The sequence below is a fragment of the Ranitomeya imitator genome, chromosome 5 (genome assembly GCF_032444005.1).
Source record: "Ranitomeya imitator isolate aRanImi1 chromosome 5, aRanImi1.pri, whole genome shotgun sequence".
Taxonomy (NCBI): Eukaryota; Metazoa; Chordata; class Amphibia; order Anura; family Dendrobatidae; genus Ranitomeya; species Ranitomeya imitator.
Genome location: NC_091286.1, coordinates 442141821 through 442164823, shown reverse-complemented (window position 1 = coordinate 442164823; position 23003 = coordinate 442141821). Strand labels below are relative to the sequence as shown.

Below are 23003 nucleotides of genomic sequence, written 5' to 3'. Positions count from 1 at the left end.
GTTATATTGTATTGTGCATTTTCATTGATTTAAAGCAGCTGATTTGCCATATTTTTGGAACTATAAGACGCACCCGACCATAAGACGCACCCCAAATTTTCAGAAGGAAAATGGGAAAAAAATGATTGCGTCAAATGGGGGTCTGTCTTACTGTTCTGAATTCAGCTTACATGTGGGGTATTGGCAGCGCTGGTGGAGCGGAGTCATAGGGGATGTTTGGTGGTCCAGCGATATGACCAAGACTGGCTATGAGGCTAGGAATTTCCCTTGTTATTGTTATACACTCTTTAGTGCCACATTAAATGAACTAAAGGGTGCAAGTTTATTATATGTCTGGGGCATGTGAAATTATATATATATATATATATATATATATATATACACACATATATATAAATATATATGTATATGTGATATACACACACATATATATAAATATATATGTATATGTGATATACACACAAATATAACTTCACAATTGTTAATTAACAAGCAGAAAGCAGCTGTACATAATTGATCAAATCATCACTTACCCCATTTAAACTAATGGAAAGTGCACTGATATCGGTGTCTCACTAGGTCTACTCTGCATGTCATGAAAACAAAAAGGAAGTGAGCGTCTTTCAGCACTTGCTATCAGCACTACTTGACGCATGAGTGGTGAATATTTCTGTTCTCTTCCTTCACTAAGATGGTGCCAACAACTTCAGAGCGTCTTTGTGCATGTTTTCTGTTTGTTATTTTACTTTATAAAGGGAACCTGTCACCCCGTTTTTTTCAGTAGGAGATAAAAATACCGTTAAAGGGACTCTGTCACCTGAATTTGGCGGGACTGGTTTTGGGTCATATGGGCGGAGTTTTCGGGTGTTTGATTCACCCTTTCCTTACCCGCTGGCTGCATGCTGGCTGCAATATTGGATTGAAGTTCATTCTCTGTCCTCCGTAGTACATGCCTGTATGGCAATCTTGCCTTGTGCAGGCGTGTACTATGGAGGACAGAGAATGAACTTCAATCCAATATTGCAGCCAGCATGCAGCCAGCGGGTAAGGAAAGGGTGAATCAAGCACCCGAAAACTCCGCCCATATGACCCAAAACCAGTCCCGCCAAATTCAGATGACAGGTTCCCTTTAAATAGGGCCTGAGCTGTGTTTACAATAGGGTATTTTTTGTCCCCTGATTCCCTACCTATGCTGCCGAAATACCTTACAAAAGTGGCCTTTTTCGCCTGTCAATCAGGCTGGTCAGGTCGGATGGGTGTGGTCACAGCGCTGTTTCTCCCCCACATCTTGCTTATGTTCCCGTTGGTGGCGTAGTGCTTCTCGCATGCGCAAGTGCCAAATGCACTGCGCAGCTGTAGAAAAAGAGTGTGCTCGCCGCTATTCAGCGGTTTCTTGGTGGGCGCGGCCATCTTCTGCGTGCGCAGATGGAGTCTCCTGCTTCCCGGGGCTTCAGGAAAATGGCCGCGGGATGCCACGCGTGCGCAGATGGACATTGCGGCGGCCATTTTCCTGAAGCCGAGATTTCGGCAGCATAGGTAGGGAATCAGGGGACAAAAATACCTTATTGTAAAGCACAGCTCAGGCCCTATTTAATGGTATTTTTATCTCCTACTGAAAAAACGGGGTGACAGGTTCCCTTTAAAGTAAATGTGATGTTATCTTTGTGTGTCACTGCACTGCATTTTATTGGAATTTTAACATGATGAATTTTATTTACTGTATGTTTATCATTTTCTATTTTAATTCTTATGTAAATATGGTTAAACACTTTTGGTAATTAACACGTTAAATATCTTGCACTAGCACTTTTGTATTGCTTGAAAAAGGTTTTTACTTTAGAACCAGAAAGTCGTCATGATTGGCTATTAAATGGTACTATTTTTTTCACTCTGAATTGTGTGCTGCCCCCAATTTTTTGGATTATATTGATGGTTTGGTCAATACCTAGGGGGCTTGACACTGAATTCCTAATGAATCCTTTTGCCATATTCTCCTGGATATACTGAGACATTGCCTCCATCTCCGGGAGAGATAACGGATAGACTCGACCCCGGGGAGGCTCAGCACCAGGCAAGAGGTCAATAGGACAGTCGTAGGGGTGGTGAGGTGGAAGGGTCTCCGCAGCCCTCTTGGAAAACACACCCGCCTAAGGCCAATAGTGCTTGGGGAGAGAGGAAAGATCTGCGGGTACCTCAGTAGTAGCAACCTGAACGCACTCCCTCTGACATCTACCCTCACAAGATTCGCTCCATCCCAAAATTCTGCCTGTGGACCACTCTATATGAGGGGAGTGGTACCGTAGCCAAGGTATCCCTAACAGGACCTCCTCAATTCCCTCAGGAATGACGAGTAAAGAGATAATCTCTTGATGGGATGGTGACATAGAAAGAGTAAATGGGATGGTCTGGTGTGTTATCTGTGAGGGCAGTATCGACCCATTCACCACTCGTACGATCACTGGTTTGGCGCGCATCACCAGAGGTATTGCGTGCTGTTGGGGGAAGGCAGAAGACATGAAGTTGCCCTCCACCCCGGAATCCATGCAAAGCTCTACCGTATGAGTAGATGGGCCTAATGTAATTGTTCCCTGAAGGACAATTTGGATGAAAACGTTGCCGCTTCTAGTGTACCTCTTCCTACTACCACTAGACAGTGACGTTTTCCTGACCACTGGGGACATTTCCTGGCATAATGACCCGACGGCTGGCAGACCGGACAGACCTCGAGTGCACGAGCGGTCCAGGACTTAGAACCCGCTCTTGACACCTCCACAGCCTCATATGGCTCGGACGCCTGGACCGGAGATCCCAGAGGTTTGGCAAATGTGGTAGCCAGCCAAAACCTCTGCCTACACAGGGCTCGCTCCAACCTTTGCTTGCTAAAACGAAGGTTGATGCGGGTAGATATAGTTGTTAGCTCCTCCAGTGTTGCAAGAATCTACCTAGTGGCCAAGACGCCCTTCACATGGTCAGCCAGCCCCCTCCAAAATACAGGGATGAGGGCTTTATCCGGCCACTCCTGCTCAGATGCTAAAGTCCGGAAGTGGATGGAAAAATGACTGACCATGGATGAACCCTGTGTTAATGCCAGCAGTTGGAGCACCATATCATGGGTGACTTGGGATCCCAAAAAGACCTGTTTCAGGGTGCTCAGAAACCTCAGAGCACTCTGCACCACATGATTGTCGCGCTCCCACAGTGGTGTAGCCCACTCCAATGCCCTGTCCGACAAGAGAGAAATAATGAATCCCACTTGAGGGGAAACATGCCGCCAGGAGCTCTAGGTGAATCGCCCACTCACGAACCCCCTACAAGACTTGCTATCACCAGAGTATTTATCTGGCTGTGGGAGGTGGGATAAAGTCAGAACAGGGGTCGCAGTGGACAAAGGGGCTGCAGCCAAGCCAGCAGCATGAACAGCTACTGTGGTAACATCTGAGGTTGTGTGCTCGAGAGCCGCCAACCTGCCCTCCAGCTGCTGGATGTACCGCTGCATTCGCTCTTCGTCCGCCATTACTAGCCAGACCCTGGCGCTAGTGTAATATTAGGACTGGTGGAATGCACCAAATAATATTTAGAGAGGATATGAGGTGTGTTTGCAGTCCGGGGTCCACCGTGCAGAAAGGACACCTGCTGCTCGGTAATGGCGGACTAGATGGCGGTATAATGAGAATACACACACGGGTTAGCTTCACCAGTATGAAGGAAGCGAGCCTTGTTGCGTCACAGGGACGCAATACCGTACAGAGAGCACAATAAAGGGTCACAGAACTCTGTCCCAAGATACGGGGAAAGAGTTCCTCTAGACTTCTTACGCTTGACACCATTCCTGTGGTTTCAGGGGTAGAACTAAACTAATAATTTATCGCACAAGAGTGCGTATGCCGCGCTGGCGGACGCCACTAACCACCCTAACCAGGGCCAGGAAATTGCACTAAGCGCATGGCGCCGCACTGGCGGTCACTGTTAAGAGACGCTGCATTGTGTGCTCGATGTGCAGAGTAGCACTGTCTGGCGCTAGGTAACTTCCACCATTCGCGAGCAGGCAACAACACTAGGAATGCGAATGATTCGGAGCTTTCATCCATCAACAGGCATTCATCTACAGACACACAAGTAATTGAGTTTATACTAGCACATGGCCAAGCGGCCATGCAAACCTTTTATAACAGTAGCGCTCCAGGAATTTCCTGATGGTCCAATAGGAGCCGCAACAGGACCTGAGCATGTGAGCCCCAACCTCCAATGGGAGGTCTTCCCGTAGCAATGCTCAGTATGGAAAAAGCAGGTCTGAGGCTACTTTCACACTTCCGTCGGTAAGGGGCCATCGCAAACCGTCGGCCCGACGTACCGACGGATGTTGTGCTAAATTTAGCACAACGTGGGCAGCGGATGCAGTTGAACAACACATCCGCTGCCCATTGTGAGATCTGGGGAGGAGGGGATGGAGTTTCGGATGCGCATGCGCAGTCGAAAGTGGCTGACTCGACGCCCAAAAAAAGTTACATTGAATGTTTTTTTGTGCGTCGCGGCTGCCAAAATACGACGCATCCATTGCACGACGGATGCGACATGTGGCCATACGTCGCAATGCATCGCTAATGCAAGTCCATGGAGAAAAAACGCATCCTGCGGACAACTTTCCAGGATGCGTTTTTTTCTCCGAAACGATGCATTGTGACGTAGCCCAAACGACGCAAGTGTGAAAGTAGCCTTAGTCCCAGAAAGGCCTGCTTGCTGCTGAACAGTGCTGGCTACAAAAGCAGAGCCAGGAAAGGCAGCAGTAACCATTCGCACAGTATCAGCTTGAGCCAGACATTGGGACCGATGTCTCTGCTGAGCTGACTCCACTGTGGTTGGAGGAGAATGGGAGACCGCAGCAGACATGGTTCAAGATTCCCCCTGTGCAGCGGCGGGAACTCGACACCTAACACACCTGTGTAAATTTGTGTTTACTGCAGTGTAGGTGCATTAATATTTTTTAAAATGCCATCTTCCCCATTTTCCGATACCGTTTCAGTCCACTTCTGGGTCGAATGATGGTTATTACGAATTGTGGGTTCATTCTGAGCTCTATGCGTGAGCCGGAAGTTGATATTACAGTATAAGTTTATGGAGTGTCAGAACAAGGCTCCATACGATTACATTGTAAGGGCTCACTTACAATGGCTCATAACTCGGAACAGTGCAGTCTAATAAAAAAATCGGATTAACGTTATTCAATGAGGCAGTGTAGTTCTGTGTATTTTTTCTCAGCTGTGTTTGGAATGAGAAAAAAATTGCAGCGTGCTGCAATTTCTCTCTGAAATCTGATGGGTGTAAGAAAAAAAATCGGATGCCATACAGACCATCAGTGTGGCATCAAATTTTTATTGATAGATTGCAAATCTGTAAGATGGGAAACTGTAAATGGTCCTGTGAAAGATTAATAGCTGACGGGGAGAAAAAACTCAACTGCACACGGTCAACACACAGATTATTTCTATGGAAAAGTGTGAGCGAACCCTAGTAGCGACTTCCGGCTCACACGTAGACCCCATTGTGATCGGATGAGTCAGAATCGCTGTCATGTGACCTAGAAAAGGACCAAATCGGTGCTGGAAACGGGAAAGACAGCAATTGGTGAGTATATTAACAAAATGACATTAGACCGCAGTACACACACAATTGCACAGGTTTAGCTAATAAAAAATGGAATGGGAGGGATTCTTAGATAACAGATGAGAGCCTAGGTATACATTCTGGCCTTATCAGAAGATTGCACAGAAACTTGAATAGTCTCAATGAAAGAACAAAAAGTTTCTGTTTAATGCCTTGCATAAGACAGAATTTCACCACCTCATCAACACATACTGTAGAACGTTAACTGAAATGAGAAGGGGCTAGAAAACTGTCTTTGTATGGAATCAGGTCTGGTGCTTAAGTGTTTACAAAGTTACATTCCTATTCTATTCGACCAATGCACACATACTCTTACATGCTCACTAATTAGAATGGTAATATTAGAGCACTTAAGCCTTAGCAGAACAAATAAGCTTAGACTTTACAGTGCTGCTCTGTTTTATTATTTATTTTCGTACTGTTGTTCTTTAGCACAGAATACCCCCAGCAGGAGAATCAGGCTGCACCCATTCGTTCATATTGGACAATATTGTAGAGAATTGTAATGGCGGTCATGATTTCATAACTACATGCTTATGGCGGTTTATTGTCAACAACCAGAAGTAGAATTTAGCGATAGTGCTATGTGTTCTGATTTGATAAAGTATTACGGGAAGGTCTATGAGCTCGATAACGGTGATAATACAATGGATCCTTTGTAAGGTATACATATTTTCATAGTGCAGAAGTTACTTAATGTAAAGTCAGGATAATGTTGAGTCAGGAGTTTAATTTAAAAAAAACAAACAAAAAACAAATTACACTAACACTTCATGATAGTCTCATCTGTACTTATGAGTTGACCTGATCTTGCTTTGCGGAGGGTCTAACAGGTAATTGACATGAAAATATGTAAAATGTTGCACATTAATTGTATTGTCCCTTTTTCTCTACCTATCTTATAACAGTGAGTTTAACACAAGCTTATCCCAAACTGGCTCCTTACAGACCTCCAGCACAGCTGATATCCCCTCCTCTACTGTTATCTGTAATGTTTAACATTCTTCTAAATATGGCCATTCAGATCTGCGCCTTCGTAATCCTGCAGAAGCAGCCATGGTACAGCACATCTAACTACAGGTACTGTATATTCCAAATGAACAGGGACATAGCTATAGCTGGGTGCTGGGGAGGCACCAACCAGCTGCTCAGCCTGGGGAATGATATTTAGATGTAAGGCAGTACTTGTGTAACTTTTTTCAGAAAGTTGCATCTCTGCATGGCCAAAATGCAATCTTAGCTTGTCTTAAAGAACCACTCCAGCATTTTTTTAAAATTACAGCCCTGGAGTGGAATCTCTAATCTGACGTACCTGCACTTAGTCTTATACTCACCAGCCGCCATCTTCATCTGATCATGGCGCTGCACTGGTCAGTCTCCAGCAATTTGTGACCTGCCGGATAGCTCCAGTGTTTGCTGAGCGATCCAAAAGTCACAACTTAATGTAAGTTTATGAAAGCCAGAACAGGACCAGAATGAGACTCTCATAGACTTACATTGAGAGCTTGTGACCATTACCTCTCACTTACAGTCAGTCAGAAGTTGCGGTCACAAGATGGTGACGCGAGACCATTGCAGCATCAGGAAGAGTTGAGAACGGCAGCTGGTAAGTATATTACTAAGTGCAGGGACCAAACGGTAGTAGCATCACTCCAGTGCTGAAATAAACAAAACACTGGTGGGTGATTTAAAGGGGTTCTCTGAAATGCAATAAAATAAATAAATACCAGTAATATACATTTAAATATTAAACATTTTTCTAAATACCTTATTTAGCAAAAACGTATGTTTTATCTACTGCACTCTGTCAGGATTTTAAACATGGCTACTGCCAGAACATGCAGTAGGACAGACTGCGGGAAGCCCGAGATGGACACACTAAAACTGTAGGCTAACTGAGATGGATGTTCATGTTCAGTCAGCTAAAGAAGAATGTTTATCTTTTGCTTTACTTCAGCTCCATTCAGTGTCCTGTCAGGTTGACTGAACTGAGGAATGTGACAGGACACTGCTCTTACTCAACCTCTGTCTCTTCCAGCCCCTTCCTACCTCCTTTAAAATCTAGGCTGGGTTGTGCTTGATGGCAGTGTGACACCCTGGGAGTCCAGCTGTCACAGTAGTATTGCCTTCCTCACGGGTAAGGTGATGCTTTGCCTGGAAACGACAGGGATACCTTTAACAGGTGACATGTACACACAACACTGTTCTGACTCCAGGCCAGAAGGGGGAGCTCTAGACCCAGTTTCAGGGGGGCTTCCCTATATATTCTGGCTGGAGGAGGAGTTAGGTAGTCAGTCTAAAGGAGAGGTGGGGCCGTGCAGATGAGTCACCCAGTCAGGGTAGTGGGGTACTCGGTACTGGGTCTGGTGTCAAGTGGAATGTCATGGTGGCTGCAACCCAGTCCGTGGCCCTGGGGCTCAACGTTAAAGGGGAACGGTCTTTAAAGGGGAAAATGTTCAAAGTCTGTCGTGACGCCACCTGTGGTGCTCGGTCAGTAGTGGGACTGATGCTGCATTGAAGGGGTCCCCTGGGGGATGTTGAGGCAGCATGGATGTTACACTTCCCACAGGTGAAGCGGGGTCCCTGGGGTATGGCTAAGATGATGGTATGTGATGATGAATAAATAGAGGAGACAGTTGTAAGTCTTTAACTGGTTTACTGTAGTTTGCTGGCCACAGTCCAGGGCACCAGGCATGGTGGTATGGCCCAGCCAGCTCAGAGGCAATGGAGGGTCCCGTTCTCCAGGTGAGGTCCGTGAGCCTTTCCTCCAGCACCATTGAAGGTGAAGTCCCTGCTGCCTGAAGCTTCCTACAGGGTCCTCCAGTTTCCCCCTGTCCTGTGACAGGTACCTGCACGATGGGCAGTTTGAGCCGTTTTACAGGGACTATCATGCCCCGGGCTCCTTAGTTGCTGCTGCGTCTCAGGCGTGGTGTGGGCCAATTACATACTGTTCCTGTCCCTCCGGTTATGCTCTGTGTCCTAGAGTCTCACAAAAGCCTTGTGCTCCAGGTACCCAGTCCTGCGCTTCCGCTCTGAGGGTGCCTGGTAACAGTTCCCCTCTGAGCCCTGTTCCTCTCCTTTTGCTCCTTTCCTCCCCACGTACTCCACATGCAACCCTTCTAGGTTATCTGTCCTTTCCCAAATGCTGCAGCTCCTTCGTGGCTGCCAGGCCTCTCTGTCTGCTCTGCATCTTTCCTAGACGTCTTCTCTCCTTGGTCTCCCTAGACCAACTAACTAACTCCTCCTACAGGTCAGGACATATATACATATTTGAAGAAAGTTCCCCTGAATTCGAGTCCTGAGTTCCCCCTCCTGGCCTGGATTCAGAATATGTTGCATGTGGGTGCCTTACCTGGCGATAAGAATTCACCAGTACTCACGGACTGGGAAAAGACAAACAGGTATTACAGGTTAGAAATACATTTTTGTGACATGCATGTCAACAGGTTTAAAGTTTAACTGAAGCATCCCTTTATGGGAGGTGCGATTTTTGAAAGTTGCAAAACATAACAATAAACAGAAGTGCACACAGGTAAAAGTGCAAACATTGTAATAAGCAAAGCACATTGACCAGTCCTGGTCTCTTCTGTGGCATGCAGTTTTGCTCCTGTAGGCAAAACAGGTATATATATATATGTATATATATATATATATATATATATATATATATATATATATATATATGTTCAGGCTTGCTCACGCTTCCAGCGCGCGGCAATATCAAAGCAAAGGGGCACCGGAACAGGTGCAAAACTATTTAGAAAATAGTTTCCAGGGAACACTTGTCCATGTATACTGCAGAGAAAAACATCAAAACAACATATATACAGCAGTTAGTTCACGCAGGTGAATGTCCTTTACTTCTGCTTCTTCCAGGGCGCGTCCTGGCGTGTACAGCTTCCAGACTGGGGAAGTCCATTAAAGGATGTCATAACTGGTGACCCTATTGAAAATTGTTCAGCATTTGGTGTTTGTGTAGCCTGGGTTTGTGTTCCACTTTTAGTGGCTACACTGGTGTAGTTAAGCTGTCCATGGCACCATTTAACATGAAGGGCATAGTATCCCCTTCCTCCATGGTGCCGGGTATAAGTCACTTTGTCACCTGGGTATAAATCACGATCAGGGAGACTACAGTTCCAGATCTAATAGGTCACCTACCGGCAGGTTTAATGGTGCAGGATTGGGCTTTGGCTAACAGGTTCTTTTGTTTCATGGCCTCCCATTAAGTTTGGCGTTGTCTCTCCTCCGCTGCTAGTTTAAGGATCTGCTGTCTACAATAGTCCTCCTTGTCAATCAATTGCACTTCATTAGCTGCTGATAGGGCCTCTATTGGGAATCCCATGAGGTCTGTACTAGGGTGCTTACAAGTAACTGTCTCTTTGGGCCTGCATGCCTTCAGGGGCGATGTTACAGAGGTCATTGGCTCAGTTAATGTGTCACATGCATCAGTCATACGATCCCAGGTTATGGCAGTTGTAATTTAACCCTAGAACGCATACCTGGGGCCTCGCAGGCCTGCCAGGTTACTTGTTTTCTATTTTCTGTAAAAGTACTTTAGTTAGAATTTTGAAAATCTAGGTAATCCTCAGGTATATAGTTGTTAGTAATTTCCAGTTATTCATATATTTTTATGTTACAGACATTTCGGTATAACAACCTTTTTTTGGGACTACCCCATATTCACGCACCTGGGGCCTTTTAGGCCTGTACTAGGTTTACATGTGATACTCAGTCTTTTTGTCTGTATTATTGCTGGGGAAGAACTTTTATGACTCTAAAAATCTCTCTAAACACTCTAAAAACACTTGGTCTACCAATTTTCAATTCAGGAAAAAAATATTACAATGGATAATTACTTTACCAATTTTCAAATGGCCAATTTTTTGCTTCAGAAGCAACTTACACTTGTTGGTACTATGAGGCCAAACCGCCGCAAAATTCCTCCAATCATGAAGCACAATGCACAGCGAACAATCTATGAGAGTGTATTTGGTTTCTGCAATCAAGCAACAATGGTGTCTTATAAAGCCAAGAAAGAAAAATCTGTGATATTACTGAGTACAATGCATCATGATGGAAGTATTGACACCAATGACAGGAAAAAAAACCTGAAATCATTCTGCATTATAATAAGACAAAAGGAGGTGTCGACAAGATGGACGAAATGATTGGAGAGTATTCGTGCAAAAGGCAGACTAAACGTTGGCCTGTTGCCCTTTTTTCCCAATATCCTTGATGTGTCAGCCCTCAATAGCTACATTGTTTATTGTCAAACTAATCCAGAATTCCATGCCAACAGGAAAGACAAGAGATGTCTATTTTTGACAGAACTTTGTTATGAACTTTTGATGCTACTATGATGGAGAGAAGCAGCATGATATGCTTATCAAGGCAAATTACGGAGGCAATGATCCGATGTGGAATATGCTTTCTGGAACATCCAGAGCACAGAGAAAAAAAAAGAAAGCGCTGCTATATTTGTCCAGCAAAGAAGGAAAGAAAATCGGAGCATTTCTGTTCTACTTGCGGACAAAATGTATGCAAGGAACATTCAGCCGAAAAAATAATATGCGAGAATTGTCGGGGGAATATGTAAAGTTACAAATAAATATTTCTGCACCAAGTTTGCTACAACCAAAAAATGTTTTCATAACAAAATTGCATATACAATGCCTATATTTGCCGTGCCCGTTTACTTACTTTTTTGTTGTTTTATGCACATAATTATGTTTTGAAATATACACATCTTAGTCTGTGTTCCCAGTAGCGCTGGGGTTCGCCAGAAGGGGATCCATAATGGATCTGACCTCCTGGTAACTCAAGCTAAGGCTGCCGGAATGGCGGGATTCCGCCAGTCTTAGCTGGGGTTACCAGGAGGTCAGATCCATTACGGATTCCCTCCTGGCGGACCCCAGCGCTAGTTGGAATGCATCCTTACCTTGCAATTGTAAAATACATTTTGAAAAGTATTTTTATTTGAGTTATTCGGTGTTATTTGCACACAGGCCTAAAAGGCCCCAGGTGCGTGAACATGGGGTAGTCCCAAAAAAAGGTTGTTATACCGAAATGCCTATAACATAAAAATATATGAACAACTGGAATTTACTAACAACTATATACCTGAGGAATACCTAGAGTTTCAAAATTCTAACTAAAGTAATTTTACAGAAAATAGAAAACAAGTAACCTGGCAGGCCTGCGAGGCCCCAGGTATGCGTCCGCCAGACTTAGCTGGGGTCACCAGGAGGTCAGATCCATTACGGAATCCCATCCTGGCGTACCCCTTCGCTAGTGGAAATGCATCCTTACTTTGCAATGAACTTTGAAAAGTATTTTTATTTGAGTTATTCCATGATAATTGTAAACAGGCCTAAAAGGCCCCAGGTGCATGAATGTGTAGATTCCTATGGGTATGCGTTCTAGGGTTAAGCACTAAGGTTGGTGGGGGGTGCTAGTGGTCCCACTAAAGTGTCTTCAGCTACTGGGGCAGTTTACATACCTTTCTCGCCAGTGCCAATGTCTTATTTTGCCTCCTCCGCTGGGGTCAGAATGTCTTGTTGCCACTCCTGGTCCGCGGGCTGCAGGGCCTGGTGCTGCGGCGTGGTCGTCTCTGTGTTCGGCGTCTCGCTTTCTGGCTGGGCCTCACTTTCCGGCTCTGTCGGGTCAGCTGTCGTGAGGTCCAGGTTCTCCGTCGGTGTCTCTCCAGCAGTGTGTCGCTTTCCCACTCCACCAAAGTCGAAGGTGCAAGCTCCACTGGGGCCAGGGACACGGCTGGTGAGTGCTGACATTGCAGTCGGGTGGTCATCATTCTCTGGACCAGAGATTCTTTCCAAGCGGCCACCGCTGTCATCTGGGGCTTTAGAAGTTGCTGGGCCAGCTCCTCCATCTCTGCGGAGAGAAGCTCCGGGTCCAGGGTAGGTTGCAAGTCCGAGGTTTCTTCCTCATATCATCTTAGGGGTCTTATATTCATGCCTCATCTCTTTTATTACTATGGAGCACACTAGTGTAGCCTCAACTAAGTGTTATGGTTAGGGGCAGTTTGTTTATATTCCCCATGTGGTGCAATCTGCACTTTGAGTATCTGCTTGTGGAGCATTGTTATACCTTTTTTATAGGTGTGTATTTTTGTGTATGGCCAATTGGTTGGAATTTCCTATGGCAAACCAGTCCCTCTACAAGTTGAATCTAGCACCTTTTTCTTACTGCATGTAATTTTAACCTGTTGTTAATAAAAAAAATTTTTTATATCTAATTACCACTCTGTTTGGGATTAATTAAATTTTAATCACCAAAAAATGTGATATATTATCTTGTTTAGTGGTATATTATCCCTTTCTATAGGGATATATTTATTTAAGGGAAATTTCTTGTGATTTACTTTCCCAAAGGCTGCAGCTACTCTCTGTCTGCTCTGCGTCTCTCCTAGACGTCTGCTCTGCTTGGTCTCCCTGGACCAACTAACTAACTCCTCCTATAGGTCAGGACATATATACATATTTGAAGGAAGCTCCCCTGAATTCGAGTCCTGAGCTCCCCCTCCTGGCCTGGTTTCAGAATATGTTGCACGTGGGTGCCTTACCTGGTGAAGAGAATTCCATTACCTTTGAGCCTGACATTACCTTCCCCGAAGAAAAAGCAACATCACTGTACCTGGGGTGCTACACAGTCATGAGGTTCTGCAGCTCCTGACAGAGCAGTTTGTTTGAGACTGTGAGGGGAGAAGAGGCAAAAGGAGAGGAAAGATACTGGGAGTGGAGCCATGAGTGGCTCACTCCAGAATCAGCACAGAATACCGGATGCCAGAATTCTGAGGTTGTGGGGGTAACTCTATGCCCCACAGCAGAAACCGGCAGGCAAGAGATTTCAAGTCGCCTGTCCAGCGTTAACACCCATAGGCACATCAGTATATAGAGCCCAGAGTCACCACGAGAAGGCACACCTGTAAAATGGCTCAAGTTGCCTGCCATGCGGGTAGTGTCCTACTTAAAGGGACAGAGAGAAAGAGAGGACCTTGTGTGAAGCCTAAGGCAGCAAGGGACTCAAAACACAGTGCAGTAAGGAAGGCTTCCAACCCCACCTGGCTAAGGGGATTCCGAATCGCTTCCAGGCTGCTCGGACCTCACCATCACCTGTGATCCATACCCTGGACTGTGTCTGTTTACTACCAGTAAAAGGTAAAGAGACTGCAACCTTGTGTCCTCCAATTCTTTCCGGCACTACACCGTCTGTCATCTTTGCCTATTTCACCGGGAGCCCTGGGGACTAAGCTTCACCTGTGGGGAGCCATACCATCCCTGCCACCATAACATCCCCAGTGGACCACTTTAAGCAGCGTCAGTCATCCCTGACTGAGTACCACAAGTGGCGTCATGAACATTCTTTATTCAGAACAACCCCTTTAAAGACTTTCCCTTTAACTTGGATGCCCAGGGCCACAAACCGGGTCACCGCCACCGTGACTACCCCCTTAATGACCACCAGACCTGTCCCGAGTACCCCATGGCCCTAGCGGGCACTTCCGCAGCTACCATCTTTGAATCCTGACAGAATGCAGTAGCTAAAGCATAAATTTTTGATGAATAATGGTATTTAGAAAAATATGTAATATTTAAATGTGTATTATTTATTTTAGTACATGTCTCAAGGAACACCTTTAACTAATGTGAAGTGAAGACCCTGTTTGGAGCCACTTTATCTGTTACTTTAGTCAAAATGTTATCAGAAAAAAATTGAAATCTAATATCTAGTGTAGACATATTTTGTGAAGTAAATAAAAACTGAACTTACAGTAGGTTCAGCTAAGAGGCCTGTGCCACTGTGGGCATTATGTAAATGATATACTCATCCACAGCTGGGCATTAGATTTATTCTTTTTACTTTATTGTTAATGCCCCGCTACTTATTAGATGGCTGTCAGTCGAACGATGCCGATTGTTTGCCTGACAGCAATCACAGCTGGGTCTCCCATACACATGACCACTCATTCGCTCCTGACTTCCCAGAGACATGTCTGATAACAGCTTATGTTCAGCATAGAAATTGATCATCATTCTGAAATCGGACATACCTGATCAGCGTCACACCTGACAATCAGTTGGCTGGAGCCACCATTCACATTAGGGTGTTGATTGAACCCATGAGTATCATTGGGGCCGGACGATTTTAGTCTAATATAAATGTTGGGGGCCTTTAGAATCTCTTCTTATTACGTTGCAAACAAATCCAAGAATAACATAATATTGAGGAATAACTCACAAAGCCATTGTCTGACATTGTAATTTGAGTGTATATTATAGTCCAAGTCTACTGTCATAATTCTGTATAACTTAAAGCTGAAATCTCAAACCATTCTCTACTGACTTAATGTCTGAATGTTTTTCTGGAGATTCCCATTCTGATAAATGCTTCATTTCCACTATTCCTTGATGTAGAAAAATTAAATGTTCCACCGTAGTGAAGATGCTCAGCATAGACACTAGGGATGGGCCTGTGGACATTTTCCATTAGCAATAGGTAAAATTAAATATGTGCTGCACTTGTATAATATGCAGATCAATAAACATATATAGAGATTAATACGGTAAGTATATCTGATCATACATGACTACATGTGTTTTGTGCCTTGGGAGCAAAGCGATTTTTTTCACATATTGGTATTTTTGAGAACTTTTCGTTTGGATAATCTACTGTCATAGATAAAGGATAATAATTGTCTGATTTATATTATTCTTATCTTTATGGAATTATTTATTTCTTCTGTTATAGTGCTTGTGTAGCTATTGCTAGTAATTTCAACTTTACAAATGGGAGCACAGAATTTCCAGAATATTCTGAGTATGAAAATTATGAAGCCACAACATTGTGGTCGGTAACAACTATTAGCTGTGTGGTTGTTGCTTTTGTGTTCTCCAAGGGAAAACCATTCCGAAAACCAATATATACTAACTGTAAGTATACAATTATAGAACGTAAGAATGTAATAAACAAATAAAATAGCAAATATGATTTTGAAAGGCCTCGACTCATCAAAGCAATTTAACCAGAATTCTGGTGTATTTTGCTTTGAAAAGTTGCTAAATTTTGGGGCAACAGTTAGTTGCCCAAAATGTTGCAACATTTGGCGTTTTCATGCCAGTTTCGCTAGCTCTGACAAAATGAGTGAAGCCTTGTAGGGATGGGGGTGTGACACCACAGTACATCTAAATCATGAAGAGCTATTGCCTTCCTTATGACAGAAATCTTACTAAAGTCAATGACTGAAGTAAGACTTGTGATGAGTCCCATGAAGGTGCATGCCACTCATCTAACAATCCCGCACCTATAATGAATCAGGAGTAGCTGACTCTCTCATGTCCCCTTATCAAGACTGGCGTGAAAATCACTGATCTTGATGAATCGGGGCCAAAATTATTTGTATCAAAAGATGTATGTTAAGAGCTCTTCAAGTACTTTATTGGTTAATAATTAAACTACAGTCTGACAACAAGTAATAATTAGAGATAAGCGGATCAATCCATGGAAGATCAAATTCAAGTCGAATCTCCGGAAATTCATCGTATTACGTGAATTCAAACATTTTGAGATTCGATTTGCAGTTCACAAAAATAAAAATAAACCCTGCCTGACACCTCTTCCCACATTGCTGAATCATCCTTTTGTTCTGCCACGCGGGCCTCCCAATAATGCCCTGTTGTTATATCATCTTATCACACCTTATACAGTGGTGGTCAGTACCTGGGCCATCACAGATCAGCGGTTCCCAGTGGAGCATAGTTTATACGGCAGAGATGTTTTTCATTTCCCGACATACTGGGTAAGTCTCTCTGTCCTGTAGTGTGTAAGCCCCTATGATTAGCAGGATCCTTTCTCGCTCCTTTCAGTATGGTGTAAGTTTTTATGGCAAGTGGAGTCTTTGCTCAATCTTTCTCTTTTCTGCAATGTGTAATTGGTTATGATCAGCAAGGTTATCTCTATCATCTCTCCCCTGCATGTATTTTCTGAGCAATTACATGTTTTCCAGTATTGTGATTCATGTAAATTTATTTGGCTTACATCAAATTTTGGAACAAAATTTGGCGAAGTCGGCAAATTTCATTTTCAAAAGATCCGCTCATCTTTATTTATATTTATTCCACACAATTTAGAAAAGCAAGCACACACACACACACACTGTTGTGAATTCTGTGGCAGAGCTCCCTCCTGTGGTCACAAGTGGTACTTCGGCTGATTCTGTCTGTGAGCTTCCGTTGGTGGAGGAGAGTGGTACTGCGGCTTCTGAGTTTCCTTCCTCAGGTGATGTGGTGAAGTTGTTAGGTGCTGCTCTATTTAACTCCACCTGGTGCTCTGATCCTGGCCTCCAGTCAATGTTCTAGTATTGGACTTGTTTCCTCCTGGATCGTTCCTGTGGCCTGCTGCTCTGCATAGCTAAGTTTCGCTTGTGTTATTTTTGTTTGCTGTTTTTTCTGTCCAGCTTGCTTATTTGGTTTTTCTTGCTTGCTGGAAGCTCTGGGACGCAGAGGGTGTACCTCCGTGCCGTTAGTCGGTACGGAGGGTCTTTTTGCCCCCTTTGCGTGGTTGTTTGTAGGGTTTTGTGTTGACCGCAAAGTTACCTTTCCTATCCTCGCTCTGTTCAGAAAGTCGGGCCTCACTTTGCTAAATCTATTTCATCTCTACGTTTGTCTTTTCATCTTAACTCACAGTCATTATATGTGGGGGGCTGCCTTTTCCTTTGGGGTATTTCTCTGAGGCAAGGTAGGCTTATTTTCTATCTTCAGGCTAGCTAGTTTCTCAGGCTGTGCCGAGTTGCATAGGGAGCATTAGGCGCAATCCACGGCTGCCTCTAGTGTGGTTGGAGAGGATTAGGGATTGCGGTCAGCAGAGTTCCCACGTCTCAGAGCTCGTTCTATGTTTTTGGGTTATTGTCAGATCACTGTATGTGCTCTGACTTCTATGTCCATTGTGGTACTGAATTACCTAATCATAACAGTACTGGAGGCCCAAAGTACTAATGATTCCCAATAGAGGGAAAAAAGAAGTTCTGAGACCATTTTTTTTTCTTTGCACTGTGTTTTGCCTTTTTTTTTCCCCTAGACATTTGGGTGGTTCAGGACACAGGTGTGGACATGGACATTCAGGGTCTGTGCTCTTCAATGGATAATCTCGTTATAAATGTACAAAAGATTCAAGATTTGGTGGTTCAGAATCCTATGTTAGAACCAAGAATTCCTATTCCTGATTTGTTTTATGGTGATAGAGCCAAGTTTGTGAATTTCAAAAATAATTGCAAACTGTTTCTGGCCTTGAAACCTCGCTCCTCTGGTGACCCAGTTCAACAAGTTAGAATTATTATTTCTTTTTTGCGTGGCGACCCTCAAGACTGGGCATTTTCCCTTGCGCCAGGAGATCCAGCATTAAGTAATATTGATGCGTTTTTCCTGGCGCTCGGATTGCTGTATGATGAACCTAATTCGGTGGATCAGGCAGAGAAAAATTTGCTGGCTCTGTGTCAGGGTCAGGATGAGATTGAGATTTACTGTCAGAAATTTAGAAGGTGGTCCGTGCTCACTCAATGGAATGAAGGTGCGCTCGCAGCTATTTTCAGAAAGGGTCTCTCTGAAGCCCTTAAGGATGTCATGGTGGGATTTCCTATGCCTGCTGGTCTAAATGAGTCTATGTCTTTGGCCATTCAGATCGGTCGACGCTTGCGTGAGCGTAAATCTGTGCACCATTTGGCGGTATTATCTGAGCATAAACCTGAGCCTATGCAGTGCGATAGGACTTTGACCAGAGTTGAACGGCAAGAACACAGACGTCAGAATGGGCTGTGTTTCTACTGTGGTGATTCCACTCATGCTATCTCCGATTGTCCTAAACGCACTAAGCGGTTCGCTAGGTCTGCCACCATTGGTACAGTACAGTCAAAATTTCTTTTGTCCGTTACTTTGATCTGCTCTTTGTCATCCTATTCTGTCATGGCATTTGTGGATTCAGGCGCTGCCCTGAATTTGATGGACTTGGAGTATGCCAGGCGTTGTGGGTTTTTCTTGGAGCCCTTGCAGTGTCCTATTCCATTGAGAGGAATTGATGCTACGCCTTTGGCCAAGAATAAGCCTCAGTACTGGACCCAGCTGACCATGTGCATGGCTCCTGCACATCAGGAGGATATTCGCTTTCTGGTGTTGCATAATCTGCATGATGTGGTCGTGTTGGGGTTGCCATGGCAACAGGTCCATAATCCAGTATTAGATTGGAAATCCATGTCTGTGTCCAGCTGGGGTTGTCAGGGGGTACATGGTGATGTCCCATTCCTGTCTATTTCATCATCCACCCCTTCTGAGGTCCCAGAGTTCTTGTCTGATTACCGGGATGTATTTGATGAACCCAAGTCCGATGCCCTACCTCCGCATAGGGATTGTGATTGTGCTATCGATTTGATTCCTGGTAGTAAATTTCCAAAAGGTCGACTGTTTAATTTATCTGTACCTGAGCACGCCGCTATGCGGAGTTACGTGAAGGAGTCCTTGGAGAAGGGGCATATTCGCCCGTCATCGTTGCCATTGGGAGTAGGGTTCTTTTTTGTGGCCAAGAAGGATGGTTCGCTGAGACCTTGTGTAGATTAGGCTACGTTCACACTAGCGTTGTGCGCCGCTGCGTCGGCGATGCGACGCACAACGCACCGAAAAACGCGTGCAAACACACGCAAAAACGTTGCGTTTTTCGACGCGTGCGTCGTTTTTTGACGAAAATCGGACGCAAGAAAAATGCAACTTGTTGCGTTTTCTTGGTCCGACGCTAGCGTCAAAAAAGACGCACGTGTCGGAAAACGCAACAAGCAAAAACGCATGCGTCCCCCATGTTAAACATAGGGGCGCATGACGCGTGCGTCGCCGCTGCGTCGCCCGACGCTAGCGCGACGCACACTAGCCGAACGCTAGTGTGAACGTAGCCTTACCGCCTTCTAAATAAGATCACGGTCAAATTTCAGTACCCCTTGCCGCTGTTATCTGATTTGTTTGCTCGGATTAAGCGGGCTAGTTGGTTCACCAAGATAGATCTTCGTGGTGCATATAATCTTGTGCGTATTAAGCGAGGCGATGAATGGAAAACTGCATTTAATACGCCCGAGGGCCATTTTGAATACCTAGTTATGCCATTCGGACTTGCCAATGCTCCATCAGTGTTTCAGTCCTTTATGCATGACATCTTCCGAGAGTACCTGGATAAATTCCTGATTGTGTACTTGGATGATATTTTGGTCTTCTCGGATGATTGGGAGTCTCATGTGAAGCAGGTCAGAATGGTGTTCCAGGTCCTGCGTGCTAATTCTTTGTTTGTGAAGGGATCAAAGTGTCTCTTTGGTGTTCAGAAGGTTTCATTTTTGGGGTTCATTTTTTCCCCTTCTACTATCGAGATGGATCCTGTTAAGGTCCAGGCCATCCATGATTGGACTAAGCCGACATCTCTGAAGAGTCTGCAAAAGTTCCTTGGCTTTGCTAATTTTTATCGTCGCTTCATCTGCAATTTTTCTAGTATTGCTAAACCATTGACCGATTTGACCAAAAAGGGTGCTGATGTGGTCAATTGGTCTTCTGCTGCTGTGGAAGCTTTTCAAGAGTTGAAGCATCGTTTTTCTTCTGCCCCTGTGTTATGTCAGCCAGATGTTTCGCTTCCGTTCCAGGTCGAGGTTGATGCTTCTGAAATTGGAGCGGGGGCAGTTTTGTCGCAGAGAAGTTCTGATTGCTCGGTGATGAAACCATGCGCCTTCTTTTCCAGGAAGTTTTCGCCTGCTGAGCGAAATTATGATGTTGGCAATCGAGAGTTGCTGGCCATGAAGTGGGCATTCGAGGAGTGGCGTCATTGGCTTGAAGGAGCTAAGCATCGCGTGGTGGTCTTGACTGATCATAAGAACTTGACTTATCTCGAGTCTGCCAAACGGTTGAATCCTAGACAGGCTTGCTGGTCGCTGTTTTTCTCCCGTTTTGACTTTGTGGTTTCGTACCTTCCGGGCTCTAAAAATGTGAAGGCGGATGCCCTGTCTAGGAGTTTTGTGACCGATTCTCCGGGTTTGCCTGAGCCGGCGGGTATTCTCAAAGAGGGAGTAATTGTGTCTGCCATCTCCCCTGATTTGCGGCGGGTGCTGCAAAAATTTCAGGCTAATAAACCTGATCGTTGCCCAGCGGAGAAACTGTTTGTCCCTGATAGGTGGACGAATAGAGTTATCTCTGAGGTTCATTGTTCGGTGTTGGCTGGTCATCCTGGAATCTTTGGTACCAGAGAATTAGTGGCTAGATCCTTTTGGTGGCCATCTCTGTCACGGGATGTGCGTTCTTTTGTGCAGTCCTGTGGGATTTGTGCTCGGGCTAAGCCCTGCTGTTCTCGTGCCAGTGGGTTGCTTTTGCCCTTGCCGGTCCCGAAGAGGCCTTGGACACATAGCTCTATGGATTTTATTTCAGATCTTCCCGTCTCTCAAAAAATGTCAGTCATTTGGGTGGTTTGTGATCGCTTCTCTAAGATGGTCCATTTGGTACCCTTGTCTAAATTACCTTCCTCCTCTGATTTGGTGCCATTGTTCTTCCAGCATGTGGTTCGTTTACATGGCATTCCGGAGAATATCGTTTCTGACAGAGGTTCCCAATTTGTTTCGAGGTTTTGGCGAGCCTTTTGTGCTAGGATGGGCATTGACTTGTCTTTTTCCTCGGCTTTCCATCCTCAGACTAATGGCCAGACCGAACGAACCAATCAGACCTTGGAAACATATCTGAGATGCTTTGTTTCTGCTGATCAGGATGACTGGGTGTCCTTTTTGCCTTTGGCTGAGTTCGCCCTTAATAATCGGGCCAGCTCGGCTACCTTGGTTTTGCCGTTTTTCTGCAACTCTGGGTTCCATCCTCGTTTCTCTTCAGGGCAGGTTGAGTCTTCGGACTGTCCTGGTGTGGATACTGTGGTAGACAGGTTGCAGCAGATCTGGACTCATGTAGTGGACAATTTGATCTTGTCCCAGGAGAAGGCTCAACGTTTCGCTAATCGCAGACGCTGTGTGGGTCCCCGACTTCGTGTTGGGGATTTGGTTTGGTTGTCATCTCGTCATATTCCTATGAAGGTTTCCTCTCCTAAATTTAAGCCTCGTTTCATTGGTCCATATAGGATTTCTGAGGTTCTTAATCCTGTGTCTTTTTGTTTGACCCTTCCAGATTCTTTTTCCATCCATAACGTATTCCATAGGTCATTGTTGCGGAGATACGTGGCACCTATGGTTCCATCTGTTGATCCTCCTGCCCCGGTTTTGGTGGAGGGGGAGTTGGAGTATATTGTGGAGAAGATTTTGGATTCTCGTGTTTCGAGACGGAAACTCCAGTATCTGGTTAAGTGGAAGGGTTATGCTCAGGAAGATAATACCTGGGTCTTTGCCTCTGATGTCCATGCTCCCGATCTTGTTCGTGCCTTTCATATGGCTCATCCTGGTCGTCCTGGGGGCTCTGGTGAGGGTTCGGTGACCCCTCCTCAAGGGGGGGGTACTGTTGTGAATTCTGTGGCAGAGCTCCCTCCTGTGGTCACAAGTGGTACTTCGGCTGATTCTGTCTGTGAGCTTCCGTTGGTGGAGGAGAGTGGTACTGCGGCTTCTGAGTTTCCTTCCTCAGGTGATGTGGTGAAGTCGTTAGGTGCTGCTCTATTTAACTCCACCTGGTGCTCTGATCCTGGCCTCCAGTCAATGTTCTAGTATTGGACTTGTTTCCTCCTGGATCGTTCCTGTGGCCTGCTGCTCTGCATAGCTAAGTTTCGCTTGTGTTATTTTTGTTTGCTGTTTTTTCTGTCCAGCTTGCTTATTTGGTTTTTCTTGCTTGCTGGAAGCTCTGGGACGCAGAGGGTGTACCTCAGTGCCGTTAGTCGGTACGGAGGGTCTTTTTGCCCCCTTTGCATGGTTGTTTGTAGGGTTTTGTGTTGACCGCAAAGTTACCTTTCCTATCCTCGCTCTGTTCAGAAAGTCGGGCCTCACTTTGCTAAATCTATTTCATCTCTACGTTTGTCTTTTCATCTTAACTCACAGTCATTATATGTGGGGGGCTGCCTTTTCCTTTGGGGTATTTCTCTGAGGCAAGGTAGGCTTATTTTCTATCTTCAGGCTAGCTAGTTTCTCAGGCTGTGCCGAGTTGCATAGGGAGCGTTAGGCGCAATCCACGGCTGCCTCTAGTGTGGTTGGAGAGGATTAGGGATTGCGGTCAGCAGAGTTCCCACGTCTCAGAGCTCGTTCTATGTTTTTGGGTTATTGTCAGATCACTGTATGTGCTCTGACTTCTATGTCCATTGTGGTACTGAATTACCTAATCATAACACACACACACACA

The 23003-nt window shown here is 45.0% G+C and overlaps 1 protein-coding gene across 2 annotated transcripts in view; it reads left to right on the top strand.

Moving 5' to 3' along the window:
- Positions 1 to 23003, top strand: part of LOC138638126 (probable cation-transporting ATPase 13A4) — a 355111-nt gene that overhangs the window by 290998 nt on the left and 41110 nt on the right. For both annotated transcript variants that reach the window (XM_069727157.1, XM_069727156.1), the window contains exons 26-27: positions 6570 to 6741; positions 15427 to 15608. In XM_069727157.1, coding sequence (XP_069583258.1) covers positions 6570 to 6741; positions 15427 to 15608 — 354 coding nt within the window. The remainder of the gene's footprint in view (positions 1 to 6569; positions 6742 to 15426; positions 15609 to 23003) is intronic.